Genomic DNA, 18,592 nt, shown 5'->3' on the forward strand with positions numbered 1-18,592 from the left:
GAGCAAAAGAAAGTTTGTAAAAACATTTTTATTGGCCGACATCCAAAACATCCCCCGTTTACTGTAAACTGTAAAAGCTTTATACAGCAAAGTGATCACACTTCAATTCCTAGATGCTCCTTTACTTTCAAGTTGCATATGTAACAGGGTAGAGGCTGGTTGCAAACCAGCGAACACGCACGCTGCAAGTGAGCATCTTAATTACTATGCAAAAGAGGTCTTGTCTGCATTCATGGTTATAGAGCCTTTAAACTCACCAATCTCACCAACAGGGGGCAGAGTCTGTAAGAGCAATGCATGCAGAACACACACTGCACACTCTCCCTTCCTTTAACCTCGGCGATCGACTGCAGCCAATCTATGAGATCGAGGTCATGGCGCCTATGTAACAGGAAGGAGGCTGGGCATGAATTGGCATTCATGGTTTTAGGGGAAAGGATCCGCTACGGCACAGCAGAGGTGGGGAGTTCATGTTTCCAGCTAGCATCAGTTGCACGTACTTGACCACTGTGCTCAGATCTGAAAACACAAATCAGTTTTCCAAGAAACTAACGCTGTGACTTGCAGAAAATAAAATAATTATAATAAAGACATTTTAGTTCCCCTGGATTATTTCCTGCAAGATCATTGTATATAATTGACATTATGTTTTTTTTAAAATGGTTGGAAAAAGAGAATGTTGTTGCTTGTGAAGTTATTGGAATGCACACCCCTGTAAGACGAGTGTACAAAATACAGATAGGTTTGACAGGCCAGAGAGTGTACAGAATACAGATTGGTTTGACAGACCGTAGAGTGTACAGAATACAGATAGGTTTGACAGTCCAGAGAGTGTACAGAATACAGATAGGTTTGAAGTCCAGAGAGTGTTCAGAATACAGTGTACAAAAAATACACCAGTAGCATTCGTTTGTCTATTCTCCTCCAGACAGCCTCCTGTACTCTCCAACTCTCCACTCAGACAAAGGATTTCTCCTGACTTTTATAGTATGTGGCTGTAGCCCAATAAATCAATAATTAACAATTACCCAATTAAGGCTCCAGCCACATTCTCTCATATATTTCTGGCAGAAAGGAATTTAACCCCCTCTCTGCTGATCCAAAACACACAATAGCAAAATCATAATAATAATAGAAACAAATGCATATATAACATAAAAACGGAAATAAATCATAAGAATGACAAAATAATATATACATTAATAAAGGGGCGGGCACCCCGTCAACGTCCCCCTTAAAAAGTTTTGTTCAGGAATATTTACAATTTTTGAACCACTCTAAAACTGATTAGGAAAGCAATAAAAGAAATGTCTCACAACATATCCAGTTAAGGGATTCGAATAGTATTTTGTTTGTGGACATACATAACAGCATTAACTGTAGTGTGTTCTTTTTGTAATGAAAGCGTGTCTCTTATGGTATAAGCCTGTTATCTCTTTTAACCCTTTACAGTCCTCTTGCTAACCCAAAATGCTTACAAGAAGACATTTATATACCATAAGATACAGGGTCAGCTGTGCATAGTAACTTCTTTAAGTCAACCCATCTTGTATGAATGCAATTAGACCCAGTGCTGCAATTTGAAGTCATACTAAGGGCAGCCTGAGTGTCCAGGGTGGTCCTGGTAGGGTAAACAAGAGAAAACCGCTGGGCTCATCTAGTTAATCTCAGAGGAACTCATTCAAAACATCTGATTCAGAAGGGAAGTAAAACCATGGGATCAATGAATGCTTGGATTTCAGTTCCAGCACATCAAGGTAAGTACGACAGTCTTCTGAGTGGATACAATACAGGACAATCTGCACAAGAGGCACCCTTTAGCTCTAGCAATTGCGATATTTCTTCTTATGTGTTGATTCCGCTCTTAGTCTGACTTCATCAGTGATCCAGCTCTTTATGGCATGTGTTTAACTGTACTGTGCCGTGTGATCCAAGGATACCAATGACAGTGAATAGCAAGGAGATTTCAGATACAATACACATTGAAACTGATGCTTCCTTGGGACTCACCCCTGTGTTCTAGGTCACATATTTTGACTGCATTTAGGCTATGGAGTGAATTTGACCAACAGTACCAGAAGGCAACAAGATATTTTAATGTATCTCCATAAAAAATTCCATCTATGGCTATCGCATGGTTATAAACCATCTATAATGATTTATTAACACTCTTTAACATAGTTATTACACATCTATTATCCATTTATAAATCATTAATAAACAGCACATTAATATAAAGTGTTACCCAGTTTTATTTAGCATTACAGTACAGCAGCCACTACAAACTCTCCTGTCAATATACACTGGTGTTAGAGCAACACAAAAGAGTGACTGTTTCAGTAATTTACACACATAGATTGTTTCAAGGTTACCTTTCCAACATCAGATAAATTCTCACTTTATCTGGCAAAGCAAATGCTCCATGTACTGTATAAATCTTAGCACGTGTTCACAACGCAGTCTACATATATTTGAGCATAAACACTGCAAGTTTCCGAGTAAATAAACCTCTGCCACTCAACAAAGGATTTGTTCTTTCAAGGACAAGGTCTTCTGTAATGTGATATTCTGAAATGTGATACTTTACAATGTGATACTTTGTACTGTGATATTTTGTAACAATTGTCCCTGAATAAGGGAGTCTGCTAAAAAAATAAAAAAGATGGGAATTTTACCTACAAGTAATGGACAAAATTGTAATATTTACTCTGGAAGTTGTTTCACCTTCATGGAACTACTGAACCATGGGTGGAGCGCTCTGTTTTTCAAAAGAATCGTAGTCTTATTCAAGTTACGGGAGAAAAAATAAAAGTGATCTTGTTTCACAATCAATGCTTTTAGTCAGTCGGCTCAATGTAACTTTAAAGGGACATCACGTGACCAAAAATAAAAACCAAAAACAAAGAGCCCTCACCATAGGGTATATTTACAGAAATAAAAGTGTATATTGCCACATTCCTATTTTATTTCCATGTATTTCGAATACTCATATTCAAATACTCATTTTTTGAACTTTGCATCTGTTTTTTTAAATTTGAGAGCCTCCCTTAAACAATATTATCTTTTAATACTTATCACATCTCATAATGCGAAACAACAGGAAGTGTTTAAAGATGGTTGTCAAAACTCCTTGTCCTTTATGTGAAGCTTGATGTAGAACTTGACGCAACGGCTTTATCTTTCTTATTTTCTACTTTGAAGTAAGAGTATTAAGTGAGAAACTTCTTTGTCTCAAGACATACTCTTTGACATTGAAACTGAGATTCCTTTAGTTGTAGAAAAAAAAGGTGTGTTCAAGTTTTGTTCGGTTTTAAATTTTTACCAATTTACTTTGATTTAGTTTTACGGTATCAACACGGTATCACGCTGTCATTTAGAAATTCCACCCAGTTTTCCTTACTTTTGTTTAGCATTATATACATACAGTAGATACACTCCTGGGCAGGTTGAATCGAATTTATGTGCCCCACAAAACCACAATTGCTGCCACACACCAGATGCGATGCAATTTTTTATTGGGCGACAAAATACTTTTGCAACGACATGGCCACACACACCAAAAGCGACACAGAGGTGTTGCAAAGGATTGGAAAACTGACAGATCAATAAAACTATAAAAAATTGCTATTGACACATGATCTATTGACTATGATCAACATTCGTCAACAATTATGAGGGTGACAGTATTTCAATATATACCTTGTATAGCAATAAATCATACATACCAGGCTTATCCAGTGCCTTTGAAATTGACTCCCATATATTACCTTTCAAATCTGTAGCTATAATTGCAATAATCTTTGTCATTTTTCCACTGCATTATTTTTTCCTCCATCATTTTGGATACTGCTTCACTCTGCTGCACCACGTACATTGACGCTGTTCTCTGATTGGTCAATTCCCTAATTGTCATACAACAAGTCACAGAAAAATAGGATTCAATTCTATTTATTTTGTGTCACTCCAGTGTTGCCATGGTGTCGCCTGAGGTGTGAAAGTTACTTATCAAAAGTAGAGGTTCTATTCATTTTGTCACATTGCTGCACAGTTTCGCTTGTTGCATCGCGTCTGGTGGGTAGCAACCTTTAATGATGCTTTTGCATATTTATCTCAACACCAAATCTAATGATGGAGATCTCTGGAGATTTTTTCATCATGGTTTCTTAACAGAGGCATATCAAGTTTAAATATTTTGAATTTTTTCTAAACATTTAACCATTACACCACGTTGCTTCAGACTGCCGTTTGTCTGAGTCTCCAGGAATCCTAGCATTAGAAACTTCAGGAGATTAGGTTTTTTTCATAAAGTCAGACAGTCATTCAGTTTCAGTCTAGTTACACATCATTACACACAGAGCTTACAAACAGGCCCTGACAAACACCTTCATCAGACAGCTTGAACTCTGCTACACTTCAAAGGATACCACAGAACATTCTTACGTGCCAACATCTAGAACATTGCAAAATCAGTATCTGCCTTGGCTATTGTACCAGCTCAACATACACTTGCGTTTCTTACTTTACAACAAACCATCTATAAAACACATTGCTTCAAAAAGGATCCGTAAGTACCAAGTTATTAGAACATAAAACAAAATGTCTGTTTAATTGAGCCTTGATTACACTAATCTACCTTGCCTTACCTAATCAGGGGTCTATGAAACTAGCGATGTCTAATAAAGTGGTCTTAGCAAGGGATGTTTGCCCAGGAATGTATGTGTTTCTGTCCCTCAAACTGTCCTGATCAAACAGCTATATCAGTAACACACATCCCTGTCTGTAAATTCAAAATCAGAGCTACCTGTATGATGAAAAAGTTGATAATTATTGGTATTAAATACCCAGGTTTCATTAGGTAAGCAAATGAAGTTTTAGTATCAAGTATATGAAAATGATTTTACAGTATGTGAAATAACTTCTTGTGTTTTCAAGGGGTAAGACTAGAAGTGTGACGCAGAGACAGAGAAACCTCTATATATCCCCAGAAATGGATACTCACAATAACTTCCTCTAAATAATGCTAACACCAGGTGTCATCACAATTGGATAATCCGTTCCCCAGATACATAGCTATGACTGCCGCCACTAAATCCCAGTCACCAGGGATTTCATTTCCTGTGGGGGATCATAATCTAACTTGTTATTTTCACTGCCAGTGCAAATGTGTTTTTATTACATAAATACTGGCTATTATGGATACCCAGTCACTTATCAAACTGACTTTGCAGGTTATGGCTGGACAATGTGGAGAACTACTAGGCCTGTGTTAAGAAACAATTTAAAACAATGCAGGGCACAGCAGACGACATGATACCATCGTACCTGGATGAATTTATGTGTCGAGAAAGGTACTGCATGAATTGTCAAGATGCTTTTATAAATACTGGGCAGCAGTGTGGAGTAGTGGTTAGGGCTCTGGACTCTTGACCGGAGGGTTGTGGGTTCAATCCCCAGTGAGGGACACTGCTGTTGTACCCTTGAGCAAGGTACTTTACCTAGATTGCTCCAGTAAAAACCCAACTGTATAAATGGGGAATTGTATGTAAAATAATGAGATATCTGTATAATGTAAAATAATGTATAATGTGATATCTTGTAACAATTGTAAGTCGCCCTGGATAAGGGTGTCTGCTAAGAAATAAATAATAATAATAATAATAATACTCTGCATCACAGATCACACACCTGTGCAGGCGGGGCAGCAGATGCAACTGACCGAAGGAGGAGTACAGACATACAGCAGACCAGGGGCAGCAGCAACAAAACATCCATTTAACGACAGAATGCTCTTTAAGAGCCACACAAACCTTTTTAAAAAAGTACATTTTCAGAATGGGATAGGGAAACGCTGTAGTTCAGGGAGAAGGGGCACAGCACTTTAGCTTTTTTTCACTATTTGAGTCAATGGTGTTCAATTCAAACTAATTCAAAATTTCACCTACACTTCGGTTTCACAAAAGATCAACATTTACATAAATCTGTTTTTTTTTGTAGGCTAGAGGCATATGGATATCACTAGTGATTGGCCCCTTTTTGAAAACAAGCGCTGACCCATGGTGATATACTGTAATATCAACACCCCCATGTCACCTGTTTTGACCAATCAGTATTTCAAAGACCCATTTTATAAATATCTATAAAAAAATACCTGTTCTGTTCTGTAAGAATGATGAAAAACGTATTAATATATGTCTCCCTAATCTAGTTTTAAAAATGGTCCATGAATGTTAGGAGGGCAATGGATGTGAGCCCCTTGTTTACTCTCACACCAGCTCAAGGTCCTTACCAGTGAATGGAAGCCACACCACCTTGTTGAGGGTCTTCATCCATTCCTCCCCTTCACCATTAATGTTGGACATGAAGAAATAGGATCCAGAACTGACAAGGACATCCCGATTCCCATCTGAAAATCAACCAAGCCAGGCTGTTATCAGGACAAGTGAACAAGTAAGACTACAGAATCATATTTTATGATAGGGTTGTACATTGGCAGTCATTTAGCTTGTCTAAATGACATACTGTAGATAAGGTGAAAGGACATAGCGCTAATGTAATATTAAATGACACGTAGGCCTCACATTTTCCTTTATGAAAGACACATTATGGTAAACAGGTGTTTGTTTTTGTATGATATTTCTTTTGCAGCTTTTCATTTCTCTTCTACATTAATTTTGAACATCACCTTGCCAAGTGGTCACACGAAGGAACACATAAAGAAGACAATGGGTGTGTGTTATATAAATCAATAGAAAATATGCACTACATGGATAGAGATTGGTGAGCTGCCATCTTGAAACTCCACTGAATGAATGGCAGCCTATAGGAACATACTAGTCACGTTTTGCCAGGAAAAAGACCTTTTTGTCTCAGTACAGCTGGGCTATTTGAATGCAGTACAAAAGAACATTTCTGATGAAATGTAAAATACTGTAAGCATCCCTTTTTGTGGTTCAATTTCAGCACTTTAACCTACCCCCATAGTGTTTTACAAGGAAACTATTTGTTTATATTCTGTGAGGTCCACTCTGTGCATGAACTTGTTCATAAGAACAAAGGAACTGAACACATCACCCCAGGCAAGATGTTATCTTGAAAAGGGTGATGACTGACACAAAGCTGGAAGACACTATCATGCACTCATAGTAATGGTGTAACCATCCTGTGCACATCATGGGAAAGAGAGAGCAAGGGGAGTGTAGTCAGATAACAAACCACATGGGGTATAGGATATTACTCAACTGGAGTTTGGACAGTACAAAGGAAAACCATTGGGAATGTAAATACAGTATGTAGTAAATCGATTATTTTACTCTGCACACCTATTGCACGCTGCTGGAAATGTAGCTGAGCAGTGTGGTTTAACACTGGCTCTGAAGAGAGGAACAGCACACTGCTGGAAATGTAGCTGAGCAGTGTGGTTTAACACTGGCTCTGAAGAGAGGAACAGCACGCTGCTGGAAATGTAGCTGCGCAGTGTGGTTTAACACTGGCTCTGAAGAGAGGAACAGCACACTGCTGGAAATGTAGCTGAGCAGTGTGGTTTAACACTGGCTCTGAAGAGAGGAACAGCACGCTGCTGGAAATGTAGCTGAGCAGTGTGGTTTAACACTGGCTCTGAAGAGAGGAACAGCACACTGCTGGAAATGTAGCTGAGCAGTGTGGTTTAACACTGGCTCTGAAGAGAGGAACAGCACGCTGCTGGAAATGTAGCTGAGCAGTGTGGTTTAACACTGGCTCTGAAGAGAGGAACAGCACGCTGCTGGAAATGTAGCTGAGCAGTGTGGTTTAACATTGGCTCTGAAGAGAGGAACAGCACGCTGCTGGAAATGTAGCTGAGCAGTGTGGTTTAACACTGGCTCTGAAGAGAGGAACAGCACGCTGCTGGAAATGTAGCTGAGCAGTGTGGTTTAACACTGGCTCTGAAGAGAGGAACAGCACGCTGCTGGAAATGTAGCTGAGCAGTGTGGTTTAACATTGGCTCTGAAGAGAGGAACAGCACGCTGCTGGAAATGCAGCTGAGCAGTGTGGTTTAACACTGACTCTGAAGAGAGGAACAGCACGCTGCTGGAAATGTAGCTGAGCAGTGTGGTTTAACACTGGCTCTGAAGAGAGGAACAGCACGCTGCTGGAAATGTAGCTGAGCAGTGTGGTTTAACACTGACTCTGAAGAGAGGAACAGCACACTGCTGTATCTACAAGTCCCTTTTTTGACAGGTGGGAATTATATAGTTTGCAAATTATGAGCCGTATATAAAAAAAATGTATTTTATTTTATTTTTTGCAAAAAAAACCCCTCTATATACATAACATGTACCATAAAAAAAAAATAACTGAATGACAAAAGTGTAACAACAACACTGCTGTAGATCGTGTTCATCAGTGGAGTCAGCTATGATAACATCTAGGACCGTGACATCTATCTGTGATAACATCTAGGATGGGGACATCTATCTGTGATAACATCTAGGACCATGACATCTATCTGTGATAACATCTAGGATGGGGACATCTATCTGTGATAACATCTAGGACCATGACATCTATCTGTGGTAACATCTAGGACCGTGGCATCTATCTGTGATAACATCTAGGATGGAGACATCTATCTGTGATAACATCTAGGACCATGACATCTATCTGTGGTAACATCTAGGACCGTGGCATCTATCTGTGATAACATCTAGGACCGTGGCATCTATCTGTGATAACATCTAGGACCATGACATCTATCTGTGATAACATCTAGGACCATAGCATGATAACATCTAGGATGGCTACAACATGGGACAGACAGTAACTTCAATTACAAGATTCAGCCAGCAGGTGGCATATAGAAATCCTATATTTAAAAACCAAAGCTCTTTCAAAACTAAATGTTTTATTAACCAGCCAACATTTTACAAAATTGAAGACAGCACACCGAGAGGTATGAAGGTTTCCTTTATCAGGCTTGCAAAAAAATCAGGGCTGGCTCATCGCTATATTGATGCCGAAGGAATTAGCTGAAACGTTTGTCTCATCTGTAACTATAAAATAGTGCTAAATCAAGTAATACTAAAAAAACATATTTGATAACATAACTTTTTTAATTTTTAGTTTCTTTTATTTAGTATTTCTAAATTAATCTACTTGACTTTATCTTAGAAATTCAGTGTTTTATAGACGAATTACCAGATAAAATGCTTTCTTATCCTATCATTTGTTCCTTATTCTTGGTGTGTCTGCTATATACAGGTCTAGGAGCTGCCACAGATGATTGATATTTAGACAAGCATTCGATACACTTTTGAGCTTTATCTGCTGTTTCATACATGCTGATTCCTCAACAGCATGTACTGGAATTGTGGCGACTTGGCAATCTGCTTTAATATTTTACTACCTGTTTTGAAGATATAGAAATGTTTGCAAACAAGCTTTCTACTTTTTGATTCAAACAAAGAAAACATGAACACCAGTACTTCAGTGGAAGTCCCTACAGTTGACCTAGTATCAACATCTCAAAATGAGACTGATACACAAAGATAGGCTGAAAGAACTTAATCTGTTTAGCTTGGAACAAAGAAGAATGGGTGTGGGGGTGTGGGTGGGGTGGGGGGTAGGGGATAGAGCAGAGGCTACCAATGGGAGTGCACCAGTGTGTGGGTGAGCACGTGTTTGTGTGTGCGTGTGTCTGTGAGTCAGAGTTTGGTGGCTGGCAGCCATCTTGGTGAAGGGGCAGCCTGAAAGACCAAGACCAGAGGACAGAGATGGAAATTAAGTGGAGATAGCCTTAATGAGAGAGGGAAGGAGACTCTTCACACAGAGTGGTGAGGGGATGGAATGGGCTACATAGCCATGTTGTTGGGGCAGAATCACTGGGATTGTTTAAGACCCAACTTGACAAACATCTGAGATCTATTAGGAACTGAACAAGCTCAGACAGGCCGAATGGCCTCCTCACATTTGTACATTTTCAAATGCTCTTAATATATTGCCGAACACTTATCTGATTTCATTGCCTTTTGTGTTTACTCCCTTACAATCACTGATTGGATAAACCACAATAAAGATTCCTGATTGGTTCAGGGGCCACCTGCCTTTATAAGGTTGTCGTTTTTTACAATACAATGAAAAGCAGAGATCTGAGTTTTTTTGATGTCAGAAATATATTTGAGGTTGGTCAGTCAGAAACATAATATTTTTAACAACAGAATAAGCAGACTAGAAAAAAATGACATTTCTTTATTTAAAAAAATGTGGACCAAGCCAGGATTTATCCATTTACAGTGTGGCACTAGTGTTTCCTGGACCGGATCTAGGTCTTAAGACTTAAAGGCAACTATACCATGAACGCTTTCTGTCTCTCAGTCACAGGACTACCCCTACTCGTGACTCTACCACTTTTAAAGTCATATAAGTCGCTACGTATTTTGTCTATACGATTCCTTTTTTTGGGAGAGGAGAGATGGATAGGCCCCTGTAATGGTGAGAAGGGGTGTGGCAGGGCGTTGTATTACCTGCATGATGTGGCACACGAGGAAACTACAGGGTACCAAGGGACTCAATATTCTGGCTGCCTTGCTGCTTCCTAATAAAAATGCCCAGGGTGAGATGCTGAGGGCTGGACTGTGAATTGTGTGAAGGAGGAACACTATTTGAAACTACACCACACTGTATTATAAATATTGTAACAATTGCCATTAAGTTCACCATTATTTGTATCTAATAATGTAATTAATGGATTGCAATGTTCTATTATAGGATACAATTGTTCCAGCTGAGAAATTTCACATTTAGTTTATTAATTGGTTGTTTGAATCAGATTTCCTTTATCAGGCCACTTGACCAAACACTTTTGATCTATATAGCTCACCTCCTCAGTTCAAATGGAAGGACGTTACAGGACAGACATTCCTTGGAGCATGTTTGTTCTTATCTACTGAATTCAAGTTCCTGATCTTCCAACCCTGATCGTTCTACCTCGGAGCTTCTTTATAATAGAACTGTTGGTTGCAAATACCATTCTTTTTACCAATCAAAGTTGGGATTACTGCAATGCAGCAAGCAAAGATAAACTTGTGGAATACAATTAATTCTGATTTAGCAGAGAGGATTTTGTTCCTGGTCTACATTCAAACAGTTGTGGATTCTACAGGATATCATCATGCAACAAAGAAGGGCCATGAGTTTGAACTGGGGGTTTAATAAGAGACTTTCTGGACTTCAGTTTGTTTGGTTTAGTAATTATAATGGAGTTGTAAATAATTGATTGATTTAAATAAAGCAGGAATGTTTTGTTCAGTACATGGTATTTGTGTTGTATATTTATTCTGACCTATTTTTGGTGTTGATTTATTTGATTTTGAACAATTATCATTCCTATAATCCTGGCTTCATTCATTTAAATTTAATATCAATTTTGGCACCATAGAACAGGTTACAGAATATATAAATATATATTTTTCTGTCTTTTGACTAACGGCCCTGTCACTCCTAAAAGTACCCTATGTCTGCTTTGATGCCAGTTCCTCATGCTGCATGGAGAAAATGAAAGAATTTCAGTCCCTCTCATTACTTTATCCAGCATATGTCATGCTCACGTTCCAGTGACCTACAGTGAAGGAGAATACATTGATTTGTCACAAAAAGTATATTATTGGCATACACACAATTCACTAGCTATTGATTACCTACCTTCCTTCCAACCACCATATCGTGTTCCTCCTTTGCAGCAGGCAGTTGCTGTGCCAAAATGAATGATTGGAAACCCTCAGACAAAGAACTGAATTAGACTGTGAGGTAACTAAAGCTATTTCTTGTGGATCTAATTAAGGAGAGACAATTAACGACTATAGCGATTTTGTTTCCCTGCAAAAGCCCAATATACTTTATTTAATTAGACAAAACATTTAAAACTGCAAACTTAATTATTTCCCTTTAAGACCAAGTTGTTAAATAAATGGTTTCAATAAGAAGATCATTAACCAAAGGGGATCATTTCTGCAATGTATATTGAAAATAACTAAAGCCCACTCCTCAAGATGTTTGTTTCTTTTGATTCATTCTAATTACGCAATACAGTCACAGCGCTAGTAACAAACTCTATGAAGGTTCATAAAGTCCTTTTATCATTTTGCTGAAGTTTTATTTTGCTCTTTTTTACCTTTACATTCAATGTGTTGCAGGGTACTTGTATCTGCTGCACAGGAAGTTCATTTATTTAGCCTACAGCAAAGAGGAATTAGGGGTGGACTGAAGTTTTTTAAAATCTTAGCAAGGGGCAAACCTGAACAAATACTTTTAGTGCAGTGCAGTAACCGGGACCAGAGGACATAGGTGGAAATGAAGTGCAGACAGACACAGGGTAGGAGACACTTCTTTACACAGGGTGCTGAGGGGATGGAATAGCTTACTTATCCATATTGCTGATGCTGAATCACTAGGATCCTTTATAACGCAACTTTTGAAGATCAGTTAGCTGCTAGGAACCCGGCAAGCACTGGTACTACATTCGGTCTGTGTTTGCAAACCCTTAGTGTTGCACTTTCTCGGTCACTTCACCTGGAGGGTGTAATTGTCCCCACCCCTTCAGTGGCTTCGTTTTTTTACACAAAGCAGTCAGTTGGCAACATGCTTTTACCCAGAAGGTAAAATGAACCCAGGAAGTGTAACAGATATCCCGTGAGTAAGTCATAGAAGCTGGAAACTTTAAATTACAACAGCAGCAGATACGCATCATGCTTCAAATTGAAAGACATTGCTATAACATGTGTTTCTTTTAATCTGTGCATTTGAGACATATGTAGCTAATGGAAGTACACAACAGGTACGATTTATGGAAAAGTTACTGTAAGAGATATTTGTAACCCTGTCTGTAATCTTTGACACTCCAGATGGCATATTCCTTTGATTCCTCTTGTTTACTTTACCCTCTCCTCCTTATACATTAGCTTTTAAAAGTGTGCGTTCGTTGTCTGTGCTTTGATTTCACCTGGAGAAGAACAGATGGACATCCTTGGCCCACAGCCAAGCTGATTAAAATAACAAAGTAAAATCTCTTGAGTGTTCTTGACCAGCAACTTGTGAACCATATATTTGCTTGGAACCATATGAAGAATTAGTAACCATAACCTGAACAGAAAGAAAGAATACTGAATTATGATCACTGGCCACTGCAAGGAATAGAATATGGGAACAGAGGAACATAAGGCAAGTTATGAATTTTTAAACTGCTTATTAATGTTCTAAAATGTCATTAGTCGACAGTCACTTTTCTATTTGACTATTCCATGATGCCACTAGCTTATTGATCCCAGAACTTTGTCCAATTGCATCTTAGAGGATCTCAATGATTCAGCATCTATGCCTTTTAGTGAAGAATTGTTGTATATGTTCCTCTGTCTTGCCCGCTTCATCTTTTAAAAATGATAAACATTTACAGATAGTGTTTCCTGCCTCTATGGGCATTAATAACTTTGGAACTGTTTACTGTATTGGGAAACTGTCACCAAATATCAAAGGGACAAAAATAGTGATTATCCGACCTCTGATAATCCCAACACCTCTGTTAACCCTTTGTTAACCTGCCTTGTGGAGTGTTGTGCTCTTCTGCCCAGCTACCCTTAATCTTTAGTACAATATATACAGAACAGGTATATATTTACAGCTGAATGGGTTGAATTCTATCTTTTTTGGTATGATTGACTCAATTACGGTTATCCAGGTTCATTCATTATTAACCTAGTTTTAATGTTATGATCAACTCGGAGTCCATAATCAGTAATCATTTAGAGGCAGGAGAGCACTGATGTTGAATTCATTTTTATTTTTTAAATATGTGCTTTAGCGCCCATTGAGCTCCCAGTGCAAGCGACACCAAGGAAACAGCCAATGAGAAGCTGAGGTGCTAGGATTGTCCAATAGAATCAAGGTACAGTAGCTTAGCTAAATTCTTGCTTTGAAATTGTGTCTGAATCCTAGCTCATCTCATTGGTCAATGCATCTGTATCATCAATGATTTGACACACAGAACATGAGAGAAATTAAACATTCTATGAGCTGGTGACCTTTTTACCACAGAATCCTGTTCCTCCTGGTCCAAGACAGATTTCCTGTACAGTGAATGTTTCCAGAGTGGCCCTTTACATTCTCCCTGTACGGTGATACTGATTCAGTATGCATTATATCTCACTTACTCCACCTTCTGTCCCTCTAGATTATTAATATAACCGAATGATATCGTAGAATATTTTCAGGTTAGATCTCAGCTGTGTCTGTGGTAACTTACCCTTATCACAACGCTAAGACATGCACAACTTTGCCAGAAGCTGACTCTACGATATTTGCAGTGCCATGTTAGTGTGCTGATGATAATACAGCGAGTGAAACATAAATCAAAGCCAGAGACACATTAAAAGCAGGTTCAGCGGTGCTGTGAAATTCTGTAAATGCCTTTTCTAATTTGTTTCTGGCTAATTGAGATTTTTTTCCTGAGCTATGCAGGTGGATTCTGCTTTGACAGCATTCTCTATAATGGCCATATGTTGTCTTATATCAGCAGCCGAAGGTTGAGTAGAATATATATATATATATATATATATATATATATATATATATATATATATATAAGAAATATTAATGGTTTTTTATTTCTTTTTATAAAGGAAATAACCCACCATAACACTTTCAATAGGTTGTAGACCACCATAGGCACATATTTATTTTTATATCTGATTAAGTTAACCTACTGAAACCATGTAGGGGTATCCCCAAATAGTCGACTAGACGACGAGTCGAAGAAAAAAGTGACAGTCAATCTCAGAAACTGGTTGTAGACTAATCCCATGTCACGTGATTGTGAAGTAACTGGTTGTAGACTAATCCCATGTCACGTGATTGTGAAGTAACTGGTTGTAGACTAATCCCGTGTCACGTGATTGTGAAGTAACTGGTTGTAGACTAATCCCATGTCACGTGATTGTGAAGTAACTGGTAGTAGACTAGTCCCATGTCATGTGATTGTGAAGTAATTGTGGCTTCAGATGACAGAAGTGCAGTTGTGATTGCAACCATTAACATATAAATGACATCATAGAACATTAATAAATAGTTAATACAATTTCAAGCAGTTTTAAACTATAGTGCACAAACAGCAAACGTGTTACAAAACAGTACGTTCTCATGTAGAGCACCAGGCAGGATACATTAATATCTTTTTAAAGTGATCACTAGAAAACCTTTGACTATTTTTGCCTCAACCATTCAACTGTGTCAAATTAGTAGACATGTACCCCTAACACCAAGTACAGTAAAAGCTTGATTATCTGAACCATGATTAACATACAGCGCCTTGTTAACCTTGTTGTGTGCTGAGCTCTTCTGTTACTGAGAATGCACTATTCAGCCCTTCATGTATAGTATTTACCCCCCGCCCCATTCCAATCAGTTTGGATGATAGAGGTGTTTCTGGACTGCTGCGTATCAGTCTGGGTTCGTGTGGAGAAATGTTTATCCAGCTGTCAAGGTCAAAGTCAGAGCGTTTATTTGCTTTCCCCACATAGGTTATTCTACTGTGTTGAAAGTTTCCACCTGTGTCCTTCCTCATTGACCAGATCCATATTCATAAACAATTCTAGAGTCAAGTTCTATTGGCAGCACCTCATTAACAGAAGTGGAACTTGCTGCAGTCTCACTATTATAAATCAGTGGCCAATTCTCTTCAGGGTGATGACGAGGTCATCCTCCACGTGCCTTCATACTAGAGATGCCATGGCTCCACAGAAACGCACGCACTACCACGGTTTCACAGGATATTACATTAAGTGTCTCTAATTACTGTGTATTTACATAGTAGTTAGTAAATACATGTGTACTTACACATCATTACAATTGTATTATGCATAGTTACAATATACTTAATCATTTTGCATGATATATTTAAGTACACAATTTTATCAGAAAAGGGCAAGGGTTAGGGTTAGAGTTAGGGTTAGGGTTATATTGTGCAAAATGATTTTCATCAGAGTGTTTCCCTCCTTTCTTTATTCGGTCATGTGACGGGGTACCAGGTTTATCTGAATTGTACTGTAATATGGTATGAATTATATTTTGGTTTTCCAGCTAATTAAAAATGAAATATGGGAATATTTGTTTACCATTGAACAGAATGTTTTTATTTATTTTTTTAACAAAAACTAAGTATCCCCGGGGGCATAAACCGTAAGGGGTATAAACTGGTAATAAACATGCAGTGAAATGGATTTGTGTAAAAACTGGTTGCTTGGAAAATTTAAGAATATATATAACATATAGGAGGCAGTGTGGTCCAGTGGTTAAAGAAAAGGGCTTATAACCAGGAGGTCCCCGGTTCAAATCCCACCTCAGCCACTGACTCATTGTGTGACCCTGAGCAAGTCACTTAACTTCCTTGTGCTCCGTCTTTCGGGTGAGACGTAATTGTAAGTGACTCTGCAGCTGATGCATAGTTCACACACCCTAGTCTCTGTAAGTCACCTTGGATAAAGGCATCTGCTAAATAAACAAATAATAATAATATGACTGATTACAGGCTTTTATATACAATATGTATCTAATAATTGTTAGTGCAAATATGAAATGGAGTAGGGGTATGCAGCATTAAAAACAGTGACATTGAAATGGTTAATTATTACCAGACAATGTAATCTGATAGATGGATTCATAGAACACAACAGTGTACCAAATATGAAGACAATATCTCAAAGTGTGAGGCCTCTGTGGGAGTGCTCATGTATTATGTCATCATAGGCTTTGATGTCATCATGGAAATAACGGAAATGTGGATATATGAAAGGCCTACATGTTGACTGTCTGAAGCAGGTATCAAGGTTCCGTTTGTGATTCAGGTTTGCATGTAGGAATCTAAACATTTGGCTTTGGACTTGTATTTATTACACTGTTGATAGCATTAGTCATAGCATTTGTCTACTTTAACTTCAATTAAATGGGTCGATCAATCAGCTCCAATGCTGCTCACATGAGTGGCCAACCGTACATTTCATTTCTTATTATGAGCCTTCAGCAAAGAATTCATAATAATGACTAATTCTGTAAACTGATACTGAAAAGCACAGCTAAAATAGAGACTGAACAGCAGGTGCTTTTCAGTCTAAAGTCTAAAGATTTTAGTTTTCTTGCTGAAGAGAAGTTGCTGTGTTAGGTATTTATTAGAGAGAGGACTGGGAAGCATGAAATGAAATGGCAAATTGAATCACAAACAGCAGCAACAGCACAAAATGCTCTAGCAGGTACAATATATTCACCCAGAGTATTGGAAGACAGGGACAAAGACTTTTTGTCGTCAAATTTAAGTTTTTTCTAAATGCAGCATTATTGAGTGTTTAATAGTTATGCTGAAACCAATAGAACAAACATATGATTCACTGTTATCTGTTCACAATACTCAGCCTGAATTACATGCACTCAAGCGCTCCAGAAAGCTGATCTGTCATTGTTCACAATTCTGTGCTGTATTTGTTAACTATGCACACATAACTTTCTTGGATACTGAAGACCAAGCAGATCTTCATACAATAACCCAATGCACACATTTCTGACACATTCATTTCTTCTTTAAGATTCAGTCAGGAAATTCTCTTTGTACACCCTGACATACCCACAGCAAAAATAGGTTTGAACAATTTCATGCATAAAACATTTAGTTCCTTACTGAGAGAAATGCACCTTGTACTGCAGACACAGTGACCCTCACAATCCTCTTCTGTTTTATTAAAGATTGAGATCTATGTGAGACTGTTTTACTAAATTATAATTTACCATTCTGTGCAATTTCATCAGAAACCTGTGTTGGCGTACCACTTTGATTCCCTAAGAGGTAGTTTGAAATCTAAATAATGCTTCCTCACTCCTTGAAGCCTGATTGCCACACTGTTGCTCCCATATATACCCTCCTGCTGCTGTATGTACAAGCACTCATGTGAACTGCAGGCTTCACTGTTGCTCAAGGAAGCAAAAAAGGAAGCAAAGTGTCTTTGTTATATTAATAACATTTTACAGGCCGTTCAACTCTATGGGGTACTGCCTCTTTACACATGTGACCCCCTACTATCCAATTACAAAACCCACGCAACTATACACACAACCACTGCACTATAATCCAGCACACATATACACAATTTAACCCTTTAGAACTAAACTCAGAATCTGAATAGGCAATATTTCCCTCCTGCCTGTCAAAACAGAGACACTTACCTTGCTGGAGGGTGCTTTCACATTTCCAAGGTTTTATACAGTTCAGTCCCATGATATTGTATGCTGCAGATGCACTTCGGAGGTTCTACAGCTGCTGACTCATAGCTACACCTCAGAGGCCATTGTAACAAGCGCAGTCTCCTCACTACAGACAGCAGGAAGGCAGTATTTCCGATCTCCCAGAGAACTTCTCAGTGATACGATGTCCTATTGAGCAGAGCCATTCCTTGGCCTGCTGCCCAGCTCCCAATAGCTGCCTCTGCTCCTGTCTGCGTTGTCCATCAATAACTGGACATTATCATTGACTGCAGGGCACGTAGTATATAAGACACACGTACAGGGATGAACTATCTCTCTGTCCCCT

The 18,592-nt window shown here is 38.5% G+C and overlaps 1 protein-coding gene across 2 annotated transcripts in view; it reads right to left on the reverse strand.

Annotated features, from left to right (window-relative positions):
- The window catches only part of si:ch211-247j9.1 (rho GTPase-activating protein 24), a 34,130-nt gene extending 15,761 nt beyond the window's left edge, over positions 1 to 18,369 (reverse strand). The window contains exons 1-2 of one of the 2 annotated variants that reach the window (XM_058996702.1): positions 18,229 to 18,369; positions 6,287 to 6,403 (exon numbers count right to left, since the gene is read on the reverse strand). In XM_058996702.1, coding sequence (XP_058852685.1) covers positions 6,287 to 6,403; positions 18,229 to 18,280 — 169 coding nt within the window. In that variant the 5' untranslated portion in view covers positions 18,281 to 18,369. The remainder of the gene's footprint in view (positions 1 to 6,286; positions 6,404 to 18,228) is intronic. The other variant, XM_058996701.1, reaches the window with a different exon arrangement.
- Between the last annotated feature and the right edge of the window lie 223 nt (positions 18,370 to 18,592).

The sequence above is a fragment of the Acipenser ruthenus genome, chromosome 23 (genome assembly GCF_902713425.1).
Source record: "Acipenser ruthenus chromosome 23, fAciRut3.2 maternal haplotype, whole genome shotgun sequence".
NCBI lineage: Eukaryota > Metazoa > Chordata > Actinopteri > Acipenseriformes > Acipenseridae > Acipenser > Acipenser ruthenus.